Source organism: Aquila chrysaetos, chromosome 4 (genome assembly GCF_900496995.4).
Source record: "Aquila chrysaetos chrysaetos chromosome 4, bAquChr1.4, whole genome shotgun sequence".
Taxonomy (NCBI): Eukaryota; Metazoa; Chordata; class Aves; order Accipitriformes; family Accipitridae; genus Aquila; species Aquila chrysaetos.
The window spans coordinates 42,972,688-42,995,421 of NC_044007.1; the positions used below are offsets into that span (position 1 = coordinate 42,972,688).

The 22,734-nt window shown below is 38.1% G+C and overlaps 1 protein-coding gene across 1 annotated transcript in view; it reads right to left on the minus strand.

Annotated features, from left to right (window-relative positions):
* Positions 1-862: 862 nt before the first annotated feature.
* Positions 863-22,734, minus strand: part of XKR4 (XK related 4) — a 228,880-nt gene continuing 207,008 nt past the window's right edge. Inside the window, exon 3 of the mRNA XM_030012770.1 lies at positions 863-5,157. Within this exon, the coding sequence (XP_029868630.1) occupies positions 4,211-5,157 (947 nt within the window). The 3' untranslated portion in view covers positions 863-4,210. The remainder of the gene's footprint in view (positions 5,158-22,734) is intronic.

The following is a 22,734-nucleotide window of genomic DNA, read 5'->3' on the forward strand; positions in this document are numbered from 1 at the left end:
TAAACAAATTTGGCTTTAATAGCTATTCACCACATATTAAAAATTGCAGCTCAGATAAAATTTTAATTTACCTCCTCTGCTTAAGAGTTTACAAAATCAGGCAGCTGAGGCCTAGCATTTAATTTTGGAAGGAAAATTTTCTCCAATGTTATAGAAATTAATTAATAGAAAATTTGTTGATTTGCAAATGACCTCAAACCCATATAACCCAAGCACAGAAACATTATTGTAGCACAAGAAGCATATTTAAATTGATATAAACAGAAGTGGAAATGATTTTTTTCATTTTTAAATCTGCAGGAAAAAAGTATTGCACATATTTTCAAAGAATTCATTTTTTTAAAAAAATGTATCCTATTATAGAACAAATAACTTCTCTTTTAAAATAAGACAAAAGGTTTATCTCACATTTTCTTATATGTTTTCTGAATGCCCATGGGTATGCATTACCTCTCCTTTATCTATCTAGAGGAGTAGTGAATACTAGTTAAATTGTCTTTTCTGTAGCGTACAAATCCACAACTCTCAAAATTTTAGGACCAAGTCTTTAACCAGGTAAGTTACCATTAAATCTGCAGGCAAATTTGTTTGGTTCATTGGAAGAATGCTTACATAATTCTTACTTCTAACAAAGAGATGTGATTGCTTTTCTTTACCAGAATATAATTATGAATTTTTTATTTTCCTGTATTCTGGAATGAAATTTAAAGGACCTGTTTTTTTCATTATTTCAAAAGCAGAAGTGAATTTTTTTTTGCAATTCTTTTTTTGCTATTGCTGTCTTAATTGAACTTTATTGATTTTAAAACTGTCTGTGGTAAAAAGAATAGTGCATATTGATTAACTGTCCATAAGGCCATCATGGAATTTCAACATGGACTATGTTTAATCTTGACAATTTCTATAAAAAATACTTATAGCTTTTAATGCCACTATTCACAGCAATGCAAATTAAGAAACTGCCCGTGTAGTCATCTGAGAGTTAAGATTTCAGTGGCCACCCTGTTCTCAGGGCAGGTATCACTGATGTTACGAACTTAACAGAGCAAGATTTTGGAGAGCAAATTTTGACGTGGTGTAAAATGACTTCTCCCCCTTCCTCAAACAGCCAGATTGAATTCTGAAGACAAGGTGTGTATACGTACTGCCATGTATGGCGCTGTGCAGTCAAACCCTGCAGTAGTTTGCTTAAGATAAACATTTTTACAAACATTATTAAAAAAAATTTAAAATGCTGGGAGAGTAAAGAAAGTAAATGCTAGATATTAAAAACCACACGGATAAATAACGCCTCTGTGTCCTTCCTTCCAAAACCAAACAAGAGCAAATCAGACAAACTCAACCCAAACCTTCTTTAGAAGCCTTGCAATGCAAGCACCGGTCCAGACCATAACCCTTTAAATTCTGTATGAAGCAACATTTCTTCAATTCTGTAGGCCCTGACCAAAGGGCTCGCAGCTCCGAGGAAGAGCAAGACAGGTTGAGAGGGAGATCAGAAGAGGACAAGCCTCTCTGACAGCTGCGATGCTGGCCCTCTCCCTAGGAGGTGCTGCAGGGAGGTGAGAGCTCGAGAGCGCTGCCCACCGTGCCTCACTCATGCTAAAATTTCTGAGTTGTTAAAGCAGCAGCAAACCCATCGAACTGTTTCCAAAAGAAACCCTCACATCTTGGATTACAAAGCTTGTCATTGGCCTCGTTTGTAAAGAAAAACAGCAATTTCCTTGTGCGAGCTAGTGTTTGATTCTGGAGTGAAGGCTCTACTGGCTTTCACGGGACAAAGGACTTGCTCCCAAAATCTTTTTTAGCAGTTCTTGCAGTGGTATATTTTCTGACAAAATATGAGTACTTTTCTCTCAATAATTAGCTATTATCTCCATGGAGGAAAGGGCGATCATTTCGTACAAAGCTTCAGGTTTGGACTATCAAAGAGTTATTTTATTTAAAAAATTATTATAGAGGCAGCTGGCCACTGCTTAATTCGAAAATACCTAAGAAACCCTTGAAGCACGGGTGGTTTTGGATCTGTGTAAAGTTCCCTCTGCCTTGCAGATTCCTGCACTTTCACAGATGTTTTGTTTTGAGGAACTCGCCCCAGCAAAGAACAACAGCTATTGAACATTTTGCTAATAAAAAAAGTCAACATTAAAAATGGCTAATTGAATGCATACAAATAAACACAGGCGTGTAACCTTGGCCATTTCATAGTACAAATATTAATAATAGGAAAGACTGAAATTTACCCAGCAGCATATACAGCAGTGACTACACTGGATATACCTGACAGTGAAGATTACAATACCAATCATCAGTCTTCTCCATCCTGACAATGCCATTTACAACAGTAACTCTTCAGTTCTGCTTCACTCTCCTAAAATGGATGGAAATAATTATAGCAAATTGTTTCTTATGGAATCGCTTGGTGTCTTTACAAGCCACTTACATTTGAAGCAGGATCCACGGTTTATAGAGTATTCTAAAAGTACCCATGTAGGCTTTCATATGGCATTACACTGCAAAACAAACCCATAATGTGTGAAAACCAGGTTTATATCAACCTGCAGAAGCCAGTTGATAAAGTTCATGGACCAATTCTTAAAATCTAAGCTATAAAGAGAATGAAATGTATTAAAAGATTTGAGGTTTATAAAAAGTAACCTTTTTATACCATATTTTTACTTTACAAAAATATTGAAATAATTCATGAGTTTTTCACTCTGCACCAGCTTTAAAAAAAATACTATCAAATTTTGACTTGCACCTTTAATGCATCTGAAAGCACCATCAGGGGATACTTTTAACATAAAGGAGGATACCATTGACTAGATTTAGGGAGGTATTTAAAACCCAAAAGCTTGCAGCAAAAGCACTCTATTACAAGAGATTCAGCGTAATTTTTAGACGTATCTGGACACAAGTCTTGAACAAGCAGAAGAGGGTCTTCCACATAACTTGCTTATACTATACTTCGGTGAATATACTTACTAAGAGGTGGCCGAAAGCCTTTAAAAGACATCACTTTCACCTCGGGTGGGAAAAATCAGAGCTGTCTCTACACGTTGACAACTTGATTGGTCTTTCCTGCTTCTTGTTCTGGTAGGGCTCGTGCCACTCGTTATCTGTCCCTCAGGCAATATCAACCTTGCAGTTATACAATGTTTGGCACTAGAAGGGTATGGCATGTCACAGTCTCTTGTCACCCCTGCATACATTCACACACTGAATCATGCATTCTCAGTCCCGAAACAGAGAAGTTTCAGTGTGTTCATCTTGTAGTTTCTTCTGAAATATCTGAATGGGGTCCTCCAAAAAGTTTAGAATATGAAAACTATACTTCCTTGTTCTTTTACATATATATATATTCTGGTTTTTTTGCAAATTGAACACTGAATCATGATTATCATTTAATTTACATCACTACGTGCTAGAGCTCCTTATTCCTCCTGAAAACCAGAAGTGAGCTGCATAGGATTTATGTTGAAAGTAACATAAAGAACTTAAATTGCATTTAAAAAGACTTTGAAATTCCACAGAAAACAAACAGTTCTGGTAGTACTAATGTTTATGACCTAATTAATCAGAATTTAGTTTATTTTCCATTGACAGCCTTACAAACATGACGATGTATCTTTTTAATGAAGAACTATTTTGCAAACCTATTCTAAACTGAATGGTTGATCTATGGGCGTGCTGAAGACTACTATGCTCCTATTTTTTTCCCCAGAAAAGAGTTTTCATAACAGCAATACTGTGTGCTACAGTTTTGTTATTTTTGAAAAGGTTTTGTTTGTTTATTTTTGCCATTGATTATGCAAATATCAACCATTCATTTCTAAAATAAATGCACTACTGGCTAAAGTTGAAAGCCCTGGTCAGAGCCTTCCTATTGGTTTGATTGTGAGTACTGTGCAGTCAGAGATTCATGGCAGCAAGGAGTCATGGGTGAGTTTCCCCACCTGCAGTAACTGATCTGTACGTGTGGGTCAGCGTTTGGGTTTTTTTGAGGCTTTCAGGTGACGCTGCTGTATCAGTGTCTTGCAGACGGACTGCACACAGTGGATCAAATGATAATCATGATGATAGCCAGACTAAGAACACTACAGCTTGCTGCTCTGCTTGTAGTATGCAGTTTAGTTATTCCTACAGCCCTACTGTCAACCCTTTAATTTGGACTGTAATGTCGGAGCTTCTTCAAGCCGTGTTTTTGTTTTGTTTATAATGTGGTTTCATATTCCAAGCGCTCCTGGATAAGGGCATCATCTTTATACTGTAGCCGTGGAGGAGCAGGGGAACATTCAAATGCTAAGATCGCCTTCCTCAGGCTTCTGTCCAACACGTGTCTCTCCCACGCTGGGTACCTGTTCCTGAACAGATCGATTTTAATGACAGACTCCTCAATCCTTGGTGGCCGGGATGAAGGTGTGGACGGTGCGGTGGGTCTCACCTGAAACACAGGCACACACCCATCCCTCTCCGCGAATTTTTGATCCCGCTCGCTCGTGACGCTCCGGTTGTTGGAGATGGACCGTAGGGTGTTTGTGGCCACTTCTGGGGGTAGGGTGAAGGCAGTGGCAGGGTCCTCACAAGCACAGCTTGGCGACTGCCCAAACCTTGGTCCGTTGGGGTGAAAGAAGGCATAGTACATTAGCATAAAAACAATGCCTGTTAAAAAGCTGCTGAACACTACACACAGTGCTGGTATGGCAAATGCATCAGAGATTGGCGGGGCCTTGTACAGATACCAGAGAGCACTCAAGGCGGTGTTTTCTAAAAGGATCACAAAATAGTAAATGAAAAGCCTACAGCGTGTCCTTCCTTCCTTGACATTGAACCAGCTGAAGATATAGATTATCCCAACAACCATGTCGAAAACTATCTCCTCCCATTTAGTGATGCAAAACTCTGTCTCGCAGTGGACGATCCAGAAGGTCATGATGCACCAGTGCAGCACGATGAAGATCCCGAAGTACAGCTGGAAAACCGAGGCAAACAGAGCAAAAGTAATGACCCTTGCTGCAATTGTGAAGAAATGCCAGCAAAACTGGATTATAACAGCCATGTAACTGATGGGTTTCTTGTCATCACGGGAGTCACGGAGGGCCTTTTGGTAGGAAGCCAAAGCCCAAGCCAGGGATACGAGAGATGCTGCAGCAGTAAGACCTAGGAGGAAACAGGAGATGCAGTTAAGGCATAATTAGTATATCAGCACTTGGTTGAAACTGGAGAGATCCTTGCTGCTTTCAACGTGTTCTCCACCACTGACATAATAAAAACCTCTTCCTTCTCCTTTAGCTCAGCCAGTATTGAGGAATGGACCTCTGCTGCTGAGATTTCATTGCCCTTACCATGCTGGATACACACAAACAAGAGTGGCTATCAAGCTGCACTCTGAAATGCTTCTCTAGCAATTTTATATTTGAAACTAATTAATTAATTCACAGCTTTGAGCAAGTCGGGAATAGGTGTTTCTGTCAGCTGTGTGATTTAACAGGATCTGCTATGGTTATTGTTTTAAAGAAAGGATATGAATTTTCTGATTTTGATAACTCATTAAAGAAGCCTAATATAAAGCAACCAAGTCTTTCTAATTAAAATGCCAGCATCATATACATATAAACCAAATCAATAACAATGTGAGCATAAACCTACATTTTTAAAATAAATGAATGTAACTCTTGTTACATCAGAATTTAAACTAACTGCTTTACTCTTGCTGAGGGAAAAACTGTTGCCCGTTTTGATATTTCCACTACTTTTAAACAGAATTTTAGTACGTAGTAAATGTTAAACCTTTATGTTCTTCCAGTTGGAAATCAAATACATTTTAGAAATGTTGGAATTTTCTACTGAATTAAAATACTGAGTATAGATGCTCCTAAAGTAGGGAGTCAGGAGTTATGACTTAATGTTCATATAGCCATTCTATCTCCCATGTATCATAGAACTGCTTATTTATAAGGCCCTGAACTATAATATTTCTGGAAAACCTGTCACATATTTTTCACAAAAAAGCATTCAATCTAAAATTAATTCTCATGAGATTTTCAAACATTATTTTTGTGAAAATAATTCCTATTCACTTGAAAATACAAAAAAACATAAAACAAATTTTTAAAAAACCCTTCTATGCTTATTTTGAACGTTATTATTCTTTTTTCCTCAAGTGAGTTTGATTGTTGTCGGTAGGTAAACTTAAAAAAAAAGTTCCTTTGCAACTGAATCTAATTTTTAAACTGATCTGTTACTTCCATACACTACCAGAAAAATACCTTACATTCCCATTTAAGAAGTAATATAGTTCAGCATAATTATTCAAATGCTTAACACTTACATAGCATTCTGTTAGAAATGAATAATTCTTCTTTACTAGCAGATTAATTTTTATTTACTTACAACTCGTATCAAGCTGCTTTGGATGGAAATGGGAATTCAATTGAAATGCAAAACCCCAGCCTTTAAAGTGTATTTATTATTTAAATAAAATTGCAATAAATATGTTGTATACAGAGGAAAAATGCATCAAACCTTTTATACTTAAAACTGGTTTATTACCAAAGCAAATTTTATATACAGTTAATGAATGAATTCATAAGTCTTAGCGTACCAGACTGAGAATTTATTCACAGACCATTTAAAGATAATGATGCTTCAGCTTACTCTAATTCTAAGCAGATCCTTAACTTTGAACTAGTTATTGAAGTAAATCAAACTGATATGAAGAAAACATTTCTTTTGTCTGCTGTTAAAAGCTGTTTAATAATTTCAACAACCTTTGGTTCTGGATGCATAGGCAGTATGTTTCTTCCCTGTTCAATAGCTTTCTTTAGAACTTAACCATCAAGAATATATTACTTAAATATTATAAATTTTATGCAAATTTTGTTAATACAAAGTGGTAAATTTAAGCCTACATACATGTTGCTATTCACTTTTGAAAAGAAAGTTTATTTTAAAACAGATAGATGTAGGTTATGGAAATAATACCTGATTCTGAAGGAAAAAAATCTATTTAAGCAATCCACCTGGTGTAACACACTAAGATTTTGCTCAGTAAGTAGTACAGAGGGATTTGGATTGTGTTTGCCAGTGTTTCTCCTTCAGTCACTGGCAGGGTGCTAATTATGTTATGAGCTCCCATGAATCCAAAAAACCTTTGTTTTAAAAATAAAACCAATAAAAAACAATCAGCAGGAATATAGAACAAAATTAGGACTCCAGGGAGAATTTTTAATAAAACTTCATCATTTTTGTTCGCACACAGATGCCTGGATGCCAAAACACCGATGTTACTTCTGGAATCCTCCTTCACAGAGAGAATAAACTATCAGCAATGAAGACATGAAGGAGATGTAGTATAAACTGTTATTTTCATTTCTGACATGTACGTTTGCTTTTCACACTGGGCTGCCTTTCAGTGACCATTATCTCTGGAGTCAACACTACAGCTGAAAACGTAAGTTCTCATCTTCCTGTAGGAAAGTTTTCAGTATTGAAAAACCACAGTTCATTTCCCTTATGAAATGAAAAGTTTGGAAAGGTAGATGAATAGGTAAAGGATAAGAGAATGTTTCAATAGAAATGAGCCGCTCTGAACAAGCGCTCAAAAATAGCATTATCAGCACAGGAAAGAATAATGTGTGAGAGAAATCCATGTATTTTCTTTGCAAATCTAACTTTAACGACCTCACACACTCCCCCAGAGGGTTGTAGAGATATCATCGGTTTTGCATTAGGAGGTGTAAAATCATTCAATAATGCACACAGAATGTTCCAAATAAAATGTTAAAATTCATAGGAATTTCCAATGTTCTAATGCTAATTAATTCATAGTCATTGTCTGGGAAAGAAAGAAGCAAGTACAATAGCAACGTAATTCTGTTATTTAAATAGTCATTAATAGGGAAACATCCTTTGCTTTTACCGAACAAGCTCAGGGATACTGGCATACAGGAGAGAAGAGGAGACAAGGGAATGTACAAAAGGAAAGAACTGCCAATTAAAGTATTACGTATCTACTCTTGTGCTATTGGCAATGGCGTTAAGGATATAGAATTAAGATAAGGCTAAACGCTTCATGGGCACCATCCGTTTTTCTTTATTGATTAGACCAAGCACTAAAGAATTATTAAAAGTATAATTAATAATGAGAACAGTAATGTAAAAGTGATGCAAATGGCAGTTTGCTAATAAATGTCACTATATAAATAATTCACTGGGAATGGTTAGAGATAAAGCAAATTATCGTAGCACTGAATGGATAATTCATTAATTAGAACACATTGATGCATTTGCTGAGTACGTGTTTGTATAAACCTCTATCCCTATTTCAAAAGAAGAACTAAAATAAATTTCTATTAGTATCAAACCAAAACTTTAAAGACACTAACACGGCACCAGGAAAAAAGGATGTCCTAGAGACCTAGTGGAAAACAAGTAATTTGTAACAATGCGGGTGGTTTAACTTCTGCAGTTGGGAAGGCTTATTTGCCATTCAGAAATGAACAGAGAAGATTGGACTGTGATCTGTGGAGCCACTGTTCATGAAGAACAAGAACCAGCTTTCCCGCTTGCTCAGCTGCAGCCTCTGCACTCTCTTTGGGTGCTGCAGCAGCTGTCTGGTGTATTTGACAGTCTTGTATATCAGAGTCTTGTATTTAGGGTCTTTATCTTGGAAATTAAGATTAACTAGTCATTCTCAGTGAATATATATTCAAGAAACTATATGCTTATCCATTACAGACTGTTAAAAGTCCAGGAAAGCAGGTATTCTGTAAAATGGCCTTGGGAAACATGAAATCATGTTCCTGTTTCTTCCTTTTCTAAAGCTGAACCTTCAAAATTTTTCCACAGTATGTGATTTGGTCTCTAAAGCTCTGTCCCGAAGAGGAAAGAAATACATGCTTTGCACAGGAAAAAGATCACTTCACATATTGCATCAAGCAAATGATGCTTTTGTTTGTTTGTAAAATGGACACTTGAAAAACTCTGAATAGCAATTAGTGGGGAGTGTACCTACCCGCTTCCAGCCTTCGTAGCTTAGCCCATCGACAATAGTCTCGATCGTGAGACTAGCCAATAATGCATTGTATCAGGACAACTTTCTGTCAGGAACTAATTAGAATATGTTTTGAGTGAAAAAGACAATTTAACCCCTTTTATTCTGTGAATAGTTTGCATTACTTAGCTATATGATTTGTATAAGGGAATGACAACTTTGTAATCACAGATGAGTTTCAGATGTCCTTAAGATAGTGCACTTCCTGTCTGAAAACAACGAAAGAACAGAATTGCCTTGATTGAATTATAATTTTAACTTCTTTCCCTGGAAATGATTCATTTCTCCATACATAAGAGATGTTCTTGCATTTTATAGAGCGTGGCATATCTGTATTGGTACTTTAAATACAATGCATAATACACTGCAATAAGCTACAGTTTATTAAAGACAAGATAAAAAAACCATGAAAATGACTTTCACAGGTGAAAGCAAACATATATGAGGGAAAAGAGATTTATACAGAGATGGATACATTCACAAATGTAATATTATTTCAGGGAAGCAAGCTCAAATAGCTACAGGAGAGTCAATGAAGTTCTCCTCAATGGTATTTGTGAGAAATCTGACTGAAATGTTTCGTTCGTGAGTAATCCAAATAGAATTGCTCACAACAAATGAGTTTTCCATATTACATCTCCGCTTGACAATTCACAAGTTAATTATATCCTGCTGACAACTCTGCCTTTGCATTATGGTTGTCCCAATTTATTTAACTTTGAGGAAAGCAATTCAATGTCTAAGCAGCATATATGATTTACTAGTTTGTATTTTTCTCCCACTCCCACAATATAAGCTTTAGACTGGGGTGTAACTGAAAAAAATATGGGTCTTATTCTCACACTAATTTTATCTTATTCCTGATTTGTACTTGGGAGAGTAAAGGCATATTGAGGTCCATAAACCACTTTTTTTCTATTCAGAGCAGTCCATAAATCATATATAGGATAAGTACAGAACATTTCAGGTCAGCTGGAAACCCTACAAATGAATGAACTGATCAGAGAAAGTGCTCCTTGACGTTCAACCTGATTTCAGAAATCAAACTCCTGCCAAGGCTTCTCTCTCTGCTTCATCCTCCTTTTTAAACTTGTACTCATCTCACCATTTCCAGGAGTAAATTCATGTAAAAGCAGGAATACCAAATGCAGCAGGACATCTGGGCATGACAACATTGCTTGGGATCTGGGACTATGAAACATTTTTTTCGGGAGCCTATTTTTATAAGTTTCCTACCCAGCTGGAGAAGTGACATTATATGCATCCAAGCTTCCAGCTGCTTCTCTGAACCAAAGCCAAGGATCTCTAATATTCATAGTCTCCCTTAAGGCCTTAATACTGTAGGAGACAGTATATCATGACTGCATCCCTCCAGCTTCAGAAAATGCCTTGCCATATTTACACAGCTTTTGCCATGCTGCTTTGCAAGTATAGACACAAGCTTGACGTCCACATGGAGGCCTTGCAGCCAGCTTGACAATAGTCGATGGGTTTCTGCACTAATTATTTTATTCCCATATACTAGTATGGCAATGTATGACTAGGTATACATACTGTGCTTCCACACATGGTTTAGTACACAGGACGCTTTGCATGCTTCAGGGGCAGCTTTTGATCGTATCAGGGACCGTGTGTCCAGGTTCTCAGTATGTGTTTCATGCTCATGGGTATCATTCCCTGACCAACACTGTGAGATGAAACCTGAAGATGAAGCTTACTTTTTTATGCTTTCCTGTTATCTAAAGGGATAACAATATAAACTCTTGCCCTCAGCTGGGTTATTTCCTTCCCTGATGACTGCAGATGTAGCCTGCTGGGGTAAGCTGTAGCACTGTACTGAAGTATCCATACTGGAATCCATCCTTACAGCCCTCAGAGTCTGTCACCAGGTTTCATAGTTAGGGACACTTCACGTACAATGATCCTTGCTGACACAGTCTTTGCTAGCACATTGCTTTTTTCAGAAGAGGGAAGCATCACTAACTTAACATCTGCAGGCAGGTCCAGCCCCCTAAAGTATGCTGTACACTGATCTTAACGTATCTTTCTGTACTCCAAGGTTTGTGCCCTTGTTGTCCAGGGTCATTCTCCATAAGCACATTGCCAAGATAATCCTATTACTTTCCCACATCAGCAAAGTTTCTCTTATATTAACTGTCCTAAATCGTAGTCAAAGGCTTTCTGTGCAATTGAAACAAGCTGCTTGAGGTCAGAAAAGGACTTTTTTCTTCTTTCTTAGGTACCACTAGATCTGATCGTGCCTAAATAGAAATGGTACCTTACTGAAATATTCCACTTCTGTAGTTTTAGACTTAGATTGTTTTAGGCTTTGACTGTTCGCTACCCACAAACATGGGAGTGACACTGTCTGAGGATGAATCTCTAGTAGTTCATACTTCAAGTGTTTGCCACATGCTCCATTCACAACTAGGGATATTCAAGGCAATATAGATGGTTTCATGAGCTCGTCTGCCAACATTTGACTTCACTTTCTCCCACTGTGTACTGGGGTGGGGTAATACAGCACAAGGCATGACAGGAACTCTTCCTTGTTGAAATGTAAATCAGATTTATGCCTGATATTACTTCTCCTAAGTGTTATGTAATGCTTAGAGAACATGCTAGCATATATAGGAATAATTTCTCCCATGATTCCTTTCAGCTGCTTTCTATAGACACTTCTGGTGAGACAACTTCCAGCTGTTTCTTTAATTTGGCTCTCCACGACAACTTACCATTGCCCTGGAAGTCTAGAAACATTATATATACTACATGTTACTTTCAACCTTACTCATTTTACCTACTCCTAAATTTTTTCCAGTGGTGGTTTGGCCTCTAGAGGACCAAAGTCAACTGACAAAAGGTTGGTTTATTGTACGTATCTTTAGCAGATTCTTAGGGTCTGTATCAGACACCTGCCGAATTATTTACTTCTTGCTGCACTCAAGGTCATATCCACCTTAGCAAATCTAACTGTTAGATGTACTGTTGAGATGCTTCTGCTGAGCAGCAATCCTGGTCATAGCTTTAAACACATCTACAGCTGAATGATGGTCATAATTTTATTTCAAGCTAAGATCAAGAACAGTTTCCCTTTTCCTCTCCCCTAAATCCAAACTAAGTCTTTTACCCAAATTTTGTTGTTAGTATCTCAAGAGTTCCTTTGGAATCTATGAATAAAACTACTAAAGATAAAGTCAACTTAGCATGCAGGGACCACAAGAACCATGAAAGTTGGATTTCTCCTGTCTTTCAAGAGACCACAGTCAGTAATTCAGGCCTCTCTTTCTTCACAGACAGCTAATGATGAAAGGGTTTTGGGGCACAACAACCAAAAGCTCTGTTACCTTTTCATCAAGCCATAGAAGTAATTGACTCTCTAAGATACTTGAACTGAAGTCACACTGCCAGAATATGCTAGCTAAGGCCAGTCACTAGCTGACTAAGCATCCTGGGTGATCTCTTCTCCTCCCTCACAAGTGCATTTTCCTAATATTTGTTAGTTTCTTGTTCTACTAAAGATGTGTTATATTTATAACTTACAATTCAGGAGTCCTTATTAGCCACTAATCAAGTCCAGTCCTTCACAGGCAGTGACAACCGCCAGGTCCTCATGTATGTCATGCAGTCTGTATGCTGCCAGGCTTGGCAAGACAGCATGAGATCATTTCGCCTGTTAGGAAGCTAAACTTAGACTTCTGTACTTTCACAGCTAGACTCCTTGTCTGTTAGGTAATTTGGTATCTTTATATTCCAGTGAAGTATGTGCAGCATAAACATACCCACTGGCTCCACGCTCATTTCCATGATTTGTACATTTCTTCTTAGGCAAAAAATGCTTTTGATGTCTTGAGGTTGCTGCAAGTAGCTTATAGAAATCAAGGGATTATCTGGAGACTGCAGCAACCGCAAGCAGAACAAAACCCCTGCCATTAGCTCTTGAGGAGAAACATCATGATAACATGATGTTAAGCTAAAGATAGGGCACCATCTATGGGAGAAGGCTCCACCTGCACTGCTTGGTCCAATGCACTGCACACATGGACACCTTTTACAAAGTCAACGGCACAAGCAGTAGCACTTCTGCCTGCTACGCAACAGGAGAAAAAGACATAGTCTACTAGACACATAAAAAATCCTGTAAAAACATAAGTTTTGAGGAAACGCCTTTCTGTTGATCCACATTTCTGTGATTTTACCTTTATTTTTCTGTTGAAAATAAAATATTTTTCTGTTTGCTTATGCAACTTCTGGACAAAGTTTCTCTTGGTATATTCCACTGATTCGGAGGAACCAGCCGCACAGATTTTCATTCCACGGCTGCTAACAAGGTGAACTGGAATTCTTTTATTGGAAACACATTGGAAAAATATTCATCAAGTAAAAAAAAGCCCAAAGATGTACACAGTAAATGCCATTTAGATTATTTCAGTCTTTTATGAAAACAAAATATATTTTTCCTTTAGGAATATGCAAATATATATTATTTTAGAAGACATTGTACTTAGTCTACAACAGTGTATGAGCATGAATAGGGAGAAAATTAGCATTAGCATTTGTTTCTTTTGCCAAGTCACTGTGGTCACCTGTCCCAAGGTCTGTATGCTGTCCTTCCCAGTTCACAGGGCAGCGGCCTGCCAGACCCTGGCAGCTGGCTCGGGGCTGCCACGGGTGCGGACTGAACCCATACATCAAAAGATGGCAAGGAAGTTAAACTTCAGAATAACAACTCTCAAAGCATCCACACAAAAGCCAGAACTAAAATGGTACACGATTTGGAAATAAATCCATTGAAGTGAAAACATGGTGGTATTAGTTTCCTAATCAATTCTGCATAAAACTGTTTTCTAATGTACTGGATGTCAGTGCCCAGGTGCTGGCAGTGGGCAGGGGGACACGCGGGGCTGCCCCGTGCCAGACACAGCCCCTTCGAGCTGCTTCCAGCCAGCTCCAGACTGAGCCACTGCGGGACACAGCTGAGCCCATCAGCCAAGATGGTGATGCCTCTGGGAAAACGTATTTAAGAAAGAGCAAAACCACTCCATAGGCAGAGGAGGAGGAAAAAGAAGAAAGGGAGAACGGCAGCGTAAGCACTGGGGTGAGAGAAGAAGGAGGGGGAGGAGGTGCTCCAGGCGCCTGTGGGAGAGGCCCATGGTGGAGCAGGTATTTCCCTGCAGCCTGTGAGGGACCACGGTAGAGCAGATATCCACCCTGCAGCCCATGGATATTTCTTGAAGGAAACTGCAGCAGAGGAAAAGTGTGAGGAGGAAGGAGCAGGAGAGACAAACTGTTATGGAATGGCTGCAACCCCTCATTCCCCGTCGCCCTGCGCCATGTGGCGGGAGGACGTAGAAAGGTCAGCAGTGAAAGAGTGAAGTTGAGGCTGGTAAAAAGAGGATACAGGGGGAAGGTGTTGTTTTAATTTGCCTTTGTTTCTCACTATCCACATCTATTTTAACTGGCCATAAATTATATTAATTTTCCACAAGATGAGTCTGTTTTGCCTGTGATGGTAACTGGTAAGGGATCTCCCTGTCTTTACCCCAACCCACAAAGTTTTTCATCCTCTTTTCTCCCCCTGCCCTATTGAGGAAGGGGAGTAAGTGAGCAGCTGGGTGGGCATCTGACTGCAGTCCAAGGTCAACCCACTACATCTAATCATCTCACAGCAATATATTTTTTGCATGCACAAACCATACATACTGTCATTAAAAAGCAACATTCAGGCTTCAGGGGCCAGGCTGTACCTGTTCCTTCCAGGACTACTCAAGAAAAAGACTTTTTCCTTGCACAGGGATACATGGAAACATACCTCAAACTTCGCTAAACCCTCCTTCCTCTGAAGGGTGTTCTGCCACCTGCCAGCACCCTACAAGGCACTGGCCACCTCAAAGAACGGATGTCTGAAAATATCAAAGCTGCCACATAATTTCCTGACATTTAATTAGAGGATGTGGGAGCAGAATGCAACTAATACCCAGGAGGATTAGAAAGTTACTACAGTAACAGTTTTTCGATGCCTGTAGAGAAAAGTATAAATTCTGGAAAAAGGAAGTACATATCAACAGTTGTTTGTTTTAGTTAAACATAGTCACAACAAAGTTACCATTTTTTTTTAATAGTGAAACACGCACAAAATTTGATACTTCAGTATTGTGTGTCATAGATATAGATACATATTTAAAGTGAGATAGCACAGTAACAATAAGTAGGTTTACAATACAAGCCACAGAGCTTTGCCTCATGAACACTGAGTGAATCCCATACTTGTGTTAAAACAGGTGCATTAGAATTCAAAAGTTTCAAACAAGGGAGAAAACATCCTTCCAAGGGACATTTACCTTCACTTTAAAAATGCACTTTTTTTTTTTTTCCAGTCTGACTTAATCTACCTTTGGTTTTCAGCCAGTGATTTGGCTGAAGTTCTGTAGAGTTCAAACAACTTCAGCATAACATTTCATGGATGTTCAGAATTCTAAAAGCAAAGGTTTCCAGGACATCAGTTTTTCACTTAGAAGCCCTCAGTATCTTTGAAATAGCATCATGTCAGGGCATACTTAGAGATACGTTTTCCTATCTTTCTTTCTTCTTTCTTTCTTCTTTCTTTCTTTCTTTTTTGGGGGGGGAGGATATCGCCTTCCCTTCTCAATATGCAATGATACTATAGAGATCAGGGTTTAATCTACAAAGACTTGACGTTTAGTGGTATTTCCAAGTAGTTGTTTTTAAATTAATAGAACATTTGTGTGTCCAGTTATGTAAAGACTAAATGCTGGAAGAGAAGGACATGTGGACTTTGAAAGTCCCATCATATAGAGCCCTCAGAATGAGAGCTTAAAGCATTATTCCTGATAGCTCTAAGGCTCTTAATCATCTGTGTGGCTAAATGAATATCCACAAAAATGTCAACAGCATTGACAAAGCAATTTAAAAAAAAATTTAAATATCTGAAGATGATTTTCCTAAGCCTGAAATGAGCTGGTGAAAGATATATGTTCTCACTATTAACCAAGCTTTCTGATGTGTTTTCCACTACCATCCCACAAGTAAAACAGCTTGAAATGACCACACTGGCTGCAGTATGGTGGAACGTATGAGAAATAGTATCAGGTGGATCCAAACTCTCTCTTCTAAGTATATTTTTCAAGAGATACTGAATATCATAAAATACACATAGCAGTATCACACTGGCTCTAGAAATGTCTGTTGAGGATTTGGGAGAGGAAGGGCTAAATCAGTATTTCAAATACACCAGAGTTGGGTTTTTTTTTAGGTATTGCACTAGCAGTGGCCAGCATCCAACACAGAGAAGACTAGAAGCCAAGACATGTTTTGGCATGAAAAATGTCCCAGATACCTTATACTAAGTCTTATTACAAATCAATAGCATGGGACCAGGTCACTGGCAGTGAAACACTGACTCCGTGCAGAAAGATAGCATGGGGCCATTACTCCCCTTAAATCTCCTTAAGCCATAAGTTTAGGATTGGCTTTCAGTGGTTCATAGGCTCGTATTGGCTTTCTGAAAGGGGATAAATTTCAGTCCCATTAAGCAACTGATATTTCTCCCTGTTGCACATTAAAGTCATTCTGAAGTTAGTACCTTATTTGACACAATTTGTCTAAGAAATATTTTATATATATAGCATTTTTCTGTGTTTGCCTTTTAAACTTCTTTAAGCTTTTCAGCTCTGAAGAGATGCTGAGAATAATGCCCGATATGGTGCTCAGGGACAAAAGGCAATTAGTATCACTCTGAAAAGGAAATCGATTTAGCATTTGTGCAATCCTTCTTAGCAGAGGGAAAACTGGAGCTGTCAGCTTTGGCTGGTACATGGTGCTATTTAAGTTTCCTCTGGATCAAACTGAAATATTACAGTTTTCACTCTTTGCTATGTTTCTTTCACTTTGAAAAACTTCACATACATTTTCACAATAATTCATTAAAGAGACTTATTTTTCTGTTAGTGGAAAAGCAATCACTAACCTCCTCTCCTCCCTTCCAAAAGAAAATCCATATTTCTACCTACTGTGCAGATAATTTAAATTGAAGCAAAATCTAACTAACTGATTTGAAGAATATTCAGAATATTCTGGGAAGTCTGGAGATTAATTCTGGCTCTATCTCATGCTGTTTTGGATTATTTTAGATCTCATGTTTATATCTTTGTCTTCAATATTAGTTATGAAGCCATTCGTTATCAGTAAGGAAGATTTACAACTGTATCTGTACCTACCTCTGATATATCTAGAATATTTCCACATGATATACATAGGTAAATATTATGTATCTGTCTACACTTTATATGTACAGTATATTTAGATTTATATACTACATACAGACAGATAAACTGGCACAATTTGAGGACTCCAAGAAAAATAATGACTCAACATTTCCTCTGAAAAGGTTTTTCAATATTTATATGTGGTTTGTGCCAAAAAAATTGCACCTTATTGCAAGATTAAAATTAATTTTAATTAATAAAAGGATTAATTTTAATTTCTGGTGCTTGTCTAGAAAATTGCAAAAGCTTCCCTGGCTCCTGCTATCACACATTTTTTTCAGGTACAAGTACCCATAGAGGATGATTGAATTACTTCTTCAACCTTCTGGGCTGATCAGTCCCTTAAAGTCTTATATCCAAATGGTTGACTCATGGCTTCTGGGACCATTTTGTTCCTCTCCTTTGAATTTCCTTCAGTACCTCCATCGTGCAGGAGGTGTGAGTCACAGAACAGGGCACAGGCTTTTAACAGCGGTCTTATTGGTGGTGTTCACAGTGGTATGTGTCTATTGCCTATCTTCCTTCTACACCCATGGAACAAAAATAAGGCTTGAAGCCACAACTTGACACTGAGATCTCACAAACAAGCTCTTGTCTCTGCTGACTCCTGTGCCATCTTCTGAATTACTGTTTTTTAAGATAGAAATTTTCCTATCCTATAGGTGTAGTCTGTGTTTCTGATTCCCAAATACACTTTTCTGTATTAGTTGGATGTGATAATTTTGACCAAATGATTCAGATCAACCTGTGGTGGTAACCTGTCCTACGTGCTATTAACTACCCTCACATCTCTGTGCAAAGGCTGGGAAGACTTAACCAGTCACTGGAAACTCATCCAGAAAATATTACGTATCATCATTCATAACGGTACCAAACAAGATGAGAGCAAGGACAAGTGTTTGGTAGGTGCTGCTAAGCATTTCCTCACTCATTCTTTCCTAATTTTCATATGCATTTAGAAGACAGATTTTAGTTCACTTAATGTGAGCCCTACTCACTCCTACTTCAAGATCTCATATGATTTTAATTCCCATGAACTATAAAAAAAAATTAATACATCATTCATTATAGTTGGTGTCATCATTATAACTTGTAAGCTTGTCAATGAAAGATAACAGGTCTGGGTAACAAGACCTCATGTTCAGTAAAAAAAGGTTTGCAGAATTCTACTACCTAGCTTCTAATTCTTTCTTACCTGAGTACACAGTTGACCTTTCTATTATTTTATACTGAATTAATGTCAGGCTAATCTATACTTTTTTTTAGCTCTGTGCACCTTTTCTTTTATGATTTGTAGATCTGTTTCTTTATGCATCTGCACATCAGTTTGCTCCATGGTAATTTTTAAGAATGACCAACTGATTTCAACAGAATTTGACACAGAAATCTCAAAGATAGTAAGTTCTGTGAAGTTCAGGGAAAATGGCAGCTAGAGAAGGGCCCAAAGAAGTGTTCCCTCTGAAAGGAAAGCAGACTTCAGGCATTTTTATGCCTGAATTTTAGGCATTTTTATGCCTTCAGGCATTTTTATTCCAAAACCCAGGGACCAATTAGTAAGTGAATAAATATATTCCTGGCAGCTGGCAAATCCACATAGATATAACTTTGAGCTAACCCCAGCAGATATTGCCTCTTACCTATCCAAACCCAAAGTCATGAGAGAGAACTGAGAACAAGGCCGGGAGAGAACAGTACAGTGTGGCAATCCAGGGGATCTGAAGAAAAACTGGAGATATATTGAGGGCAATGGTTAAGGGCAGGGTAGGAGTAGGACACACTGTGTGAGAAGGCTATGAGGACCTTATGTGTTTACTCTTACAGTACAGATAGAAAGAAGCCAGTAGGAAATGAGGCTTCATTATTTTTGCTGCTTGAAGAACCTATGAAATTATATTAATAGGCACTCTGCTTTTCTGGAATTCACCTGCTTCTCCAATATTTTGTTAAAAATGAATGGTTCAGTGTCTATAGACATCTGCAACAGCGTCCTCCAAGCTGGAGACAGTATAGTTTAGGCTGGAAATAGAACACAAAGAGGGCCCCATAACTGGAACTCAAAGACTGAGATTATGTTTTAGAGATTACTGAGCATCTACCTCAAAAAGCAAATAAATAGTTATTAGTTTTACACCAGTGTGACTTTAAATCAGGTTCTCTGCAGACACAAAGGGGGAAGTGGCAGTCAGCTGCATATCTACTATTTATCTGATTTATTGGTTTGTTAATATGGCATGACAGCAGATTAGCAAGGCATTTTTTCTGACACTGAAGATGATCAAGAAGTTATCAATTCCCACCACTGGCACATTTTTACAAACAGAATAACAATAATAAAGCATTCAGTCTACACTAGTAACCTAACTAAACAATTTGATAGACAAAACCCAGTCCTTTTTCAACAACAGCAGCAGTAGCAACAACTGATAAAAGCCCAGAAACAGTAGCTCTAAACCTATCGGTGAATACACTAGACTAACAAAATGCTTCCACTATGGTCCACCTTACTCATCTTGATTTGGAGAGGAAACAGGGTAGAGCACATGCCCACGATTTGGGGGGGGGTGTGTGTGTGTGAGGATATGCTATTACCCTTCAACTTTGGTAGTTGTTTGGATGTGCAACAGTGAATGACTCTTCATTCAGCCTGCAGAAAAAAAGCTTACCTCTGCTACTACTACATTTAGATAACTCGTCCCTCTCAGTCCATTAAAAGCATAGTTATTCCTTAGAAAACAGGATTCATAGAAAGCCCTCTGAGCCATGCCACAAATACACTGCTGAATAAAGAATCAAAACCAATACCATGACAAATGTCACATTTCAAGATTTGAAAGGTAATATGGAAATAGGCTTCAAAGAGTTCACATTCCCAGTTATAGTGAAAAAACTGTCATGATCTATTTGAGTAAATGATCTTCCACAGAGAGATGAAGTAAATAGGCAAAAGCTTTTTTTATAATTGCAGTTCTTATTAGAGCAAATGCAAAATAAATTTCCCCAAACAATCAGGCACTGTTGGGAAAAAAATATTTCACATTAATCAGAAATCTGTTCAGTATGCATGTAGATTGTTTCTACATGTTTTAATGTTAGGATACCAAAATAAGCTATATTTTGAGATATTAGTATTTAATTTGAACTCTAAGCACTTTATGGCCTGGTTATACCCTGATGAATTTAACATTTTTCTGTTACTATTGCTGACTGTTTTGGAACAACGTATTATGGACACTGATACTAGGTTAGGAATAAATGCAACACTCTTGCAACAACCTAGTATAGTTAAATTATCAACATTATTATTTTCTTTCAATCTTACCCTGATTTGGGAGGCAGGAGACAGAGATACTTTGTGTTGTTTAGGATTAGAACAAAATATGAGTACAAACTTATTTAGAGATTTTCCTTATTCTATTTTTGAATAGTAAGGTCTATCGAGGTGCAAGAGTGTGAGTCAATTCATGCTTTCTCAGATACTCAACGCTTCCTTCTCCGCTTGCAAAATAACTGCCATAAGCGATAGCTTAAACATCCCATCCATTTTGGTTCTGCATCTTTTCCTCCCATTGTTTCTGCCCCTAAAAGTCTTCAGCATCACCTGCATCCCAAATCTTCCCTGAGACACCTCCCCTTCCTCTTTGTCACCTCATCTGCAAGGTTTTCAAACTACTCTTTTCCCAATGCTCCTCATATTTCTTGCTTTTCCACAGGTTTCCTGGCTCCTATATTTGTTTTCCGTAGAGGTGCTCCGAACCCCCAGCCCTGCCTCCTCCCTTCCCATGCCCATCTCACCTGATGTCTCCACAGTCCCCATGGCTGTCCCAGCACTGGGACAAGGTGCCCAGGCCTCTGCTTTTAGATACAACCCCTGGATGACCGGGGCATTGAGACCATCACGCTCTGGTTCAGGAGTGTGTTGTGGTCCACCATAAAACCTGGACAGCTACCATCTCATGCTCGCTTCCCTTGGCAGCCAGCCTGTATGTAGTCACAGACAGGTTGTACCTATTTGTTGCTCTTCAGGCCTTCCCCCCCAAGTCAGCTCTTTTGCTTTCCTTAAACAGCCAGTTCTTTCAAAATCTGGTTAACAACTGTGGTGTTTTGTTTGCTGTTTGTTTTTGTTCTTTTTTTAAAGATGCCCCTACAGCAATGAATCCATAGGAAACTAATATTCTTGTTAGTCTTAAAGAAAGTGTTAGCTTTATTAACTGCTTCATATTTTAATATGAGATGTCACACTGAGGACAAAGGTCTGCTTGTGTAACTATCAAGTGAGCAAGGGTACTCACTGCTTCTTACTTTTTCCAAAGCAGCCCTCATTATCTAGGGCATTTCAATTCACTTTCTTCTGTTCTGACTAGCGCTCCTACTTGCTGAATTATTTCATCAGAATAACCCCTGCCCTGTGCCTCTATTCATTTTTATTACCTCTCTTTCTCATAATGAAGTGAGAAAAACCTGAATACAATAGTCAAGTAATCAATGTAAAGTTCCACAGAATGCAGGAATGTATTTGTAATTATTTGCTGTCACATTGTATTTCTGCCTGCATTAAAATAATTTATGCCATTCAGAGAGTATCTAGATACAGAAATTCATATTTTAACATTAAAATAGATAAATTTATAGGCATGATCTCAATACACCCTATTCTCAGTGCAACCTCAAGAGTTCATAAACTGCATATCTCAGAGGCTTATAGAAAATGTGAGTGATGTTCGTGCAAAAGACGTGTCTGCCAATATTCAGTTAGTAAAACACATTATTTCTGTCCCCAGTATACGATTCCCTCTCCTTTATCAGTGCTGAAAAGGTGACAAAATTTCCCCTTATAGCTCCATTGTATTCCTCTAAGCTCTTCAAGCTGAGCAACATATTAGCTCCCAGAATGTGCGTATTTCCGTGAATGGGACATTTTAACAATGCTTTGCAGATCTAACACCTTTTCTCAAAATATTTTAGCATTCTCTATAGTCATTATATTATTCTTAAAATAGCTCATGAAGAATGTTAGTATGACATCCATTTTCCTGATGGATGAAGCAGGGAAAGAGGAACTGAATGATTTGCCTGAAATATCAACGTACAAAGCCTTTTCAAGAGGAGGAACCCAGGAGTTTTAAAGCAGATCTATTACCCTAGCCACAAAGAACATGCCTTCAGTGGCACCTCAGTACCACTTTGCAGCGGACTCCTTGGCCAAACTTTCAAACAACAAATTAGCTGTCTGCACTGGTGTCCTGGTTTCAGCTGGGATAGAGTTAATTGTCTTCCTAGTAGCTGGTATAGTGCTATGTTTTAGATTCAGTGTGAGAAGAATGTTGATAACACACTGATGTTTTCAGTTGTCGATAAGTAGTGTTTATATTAAGTCAAGGATTTTTCAGCTTCTCATGC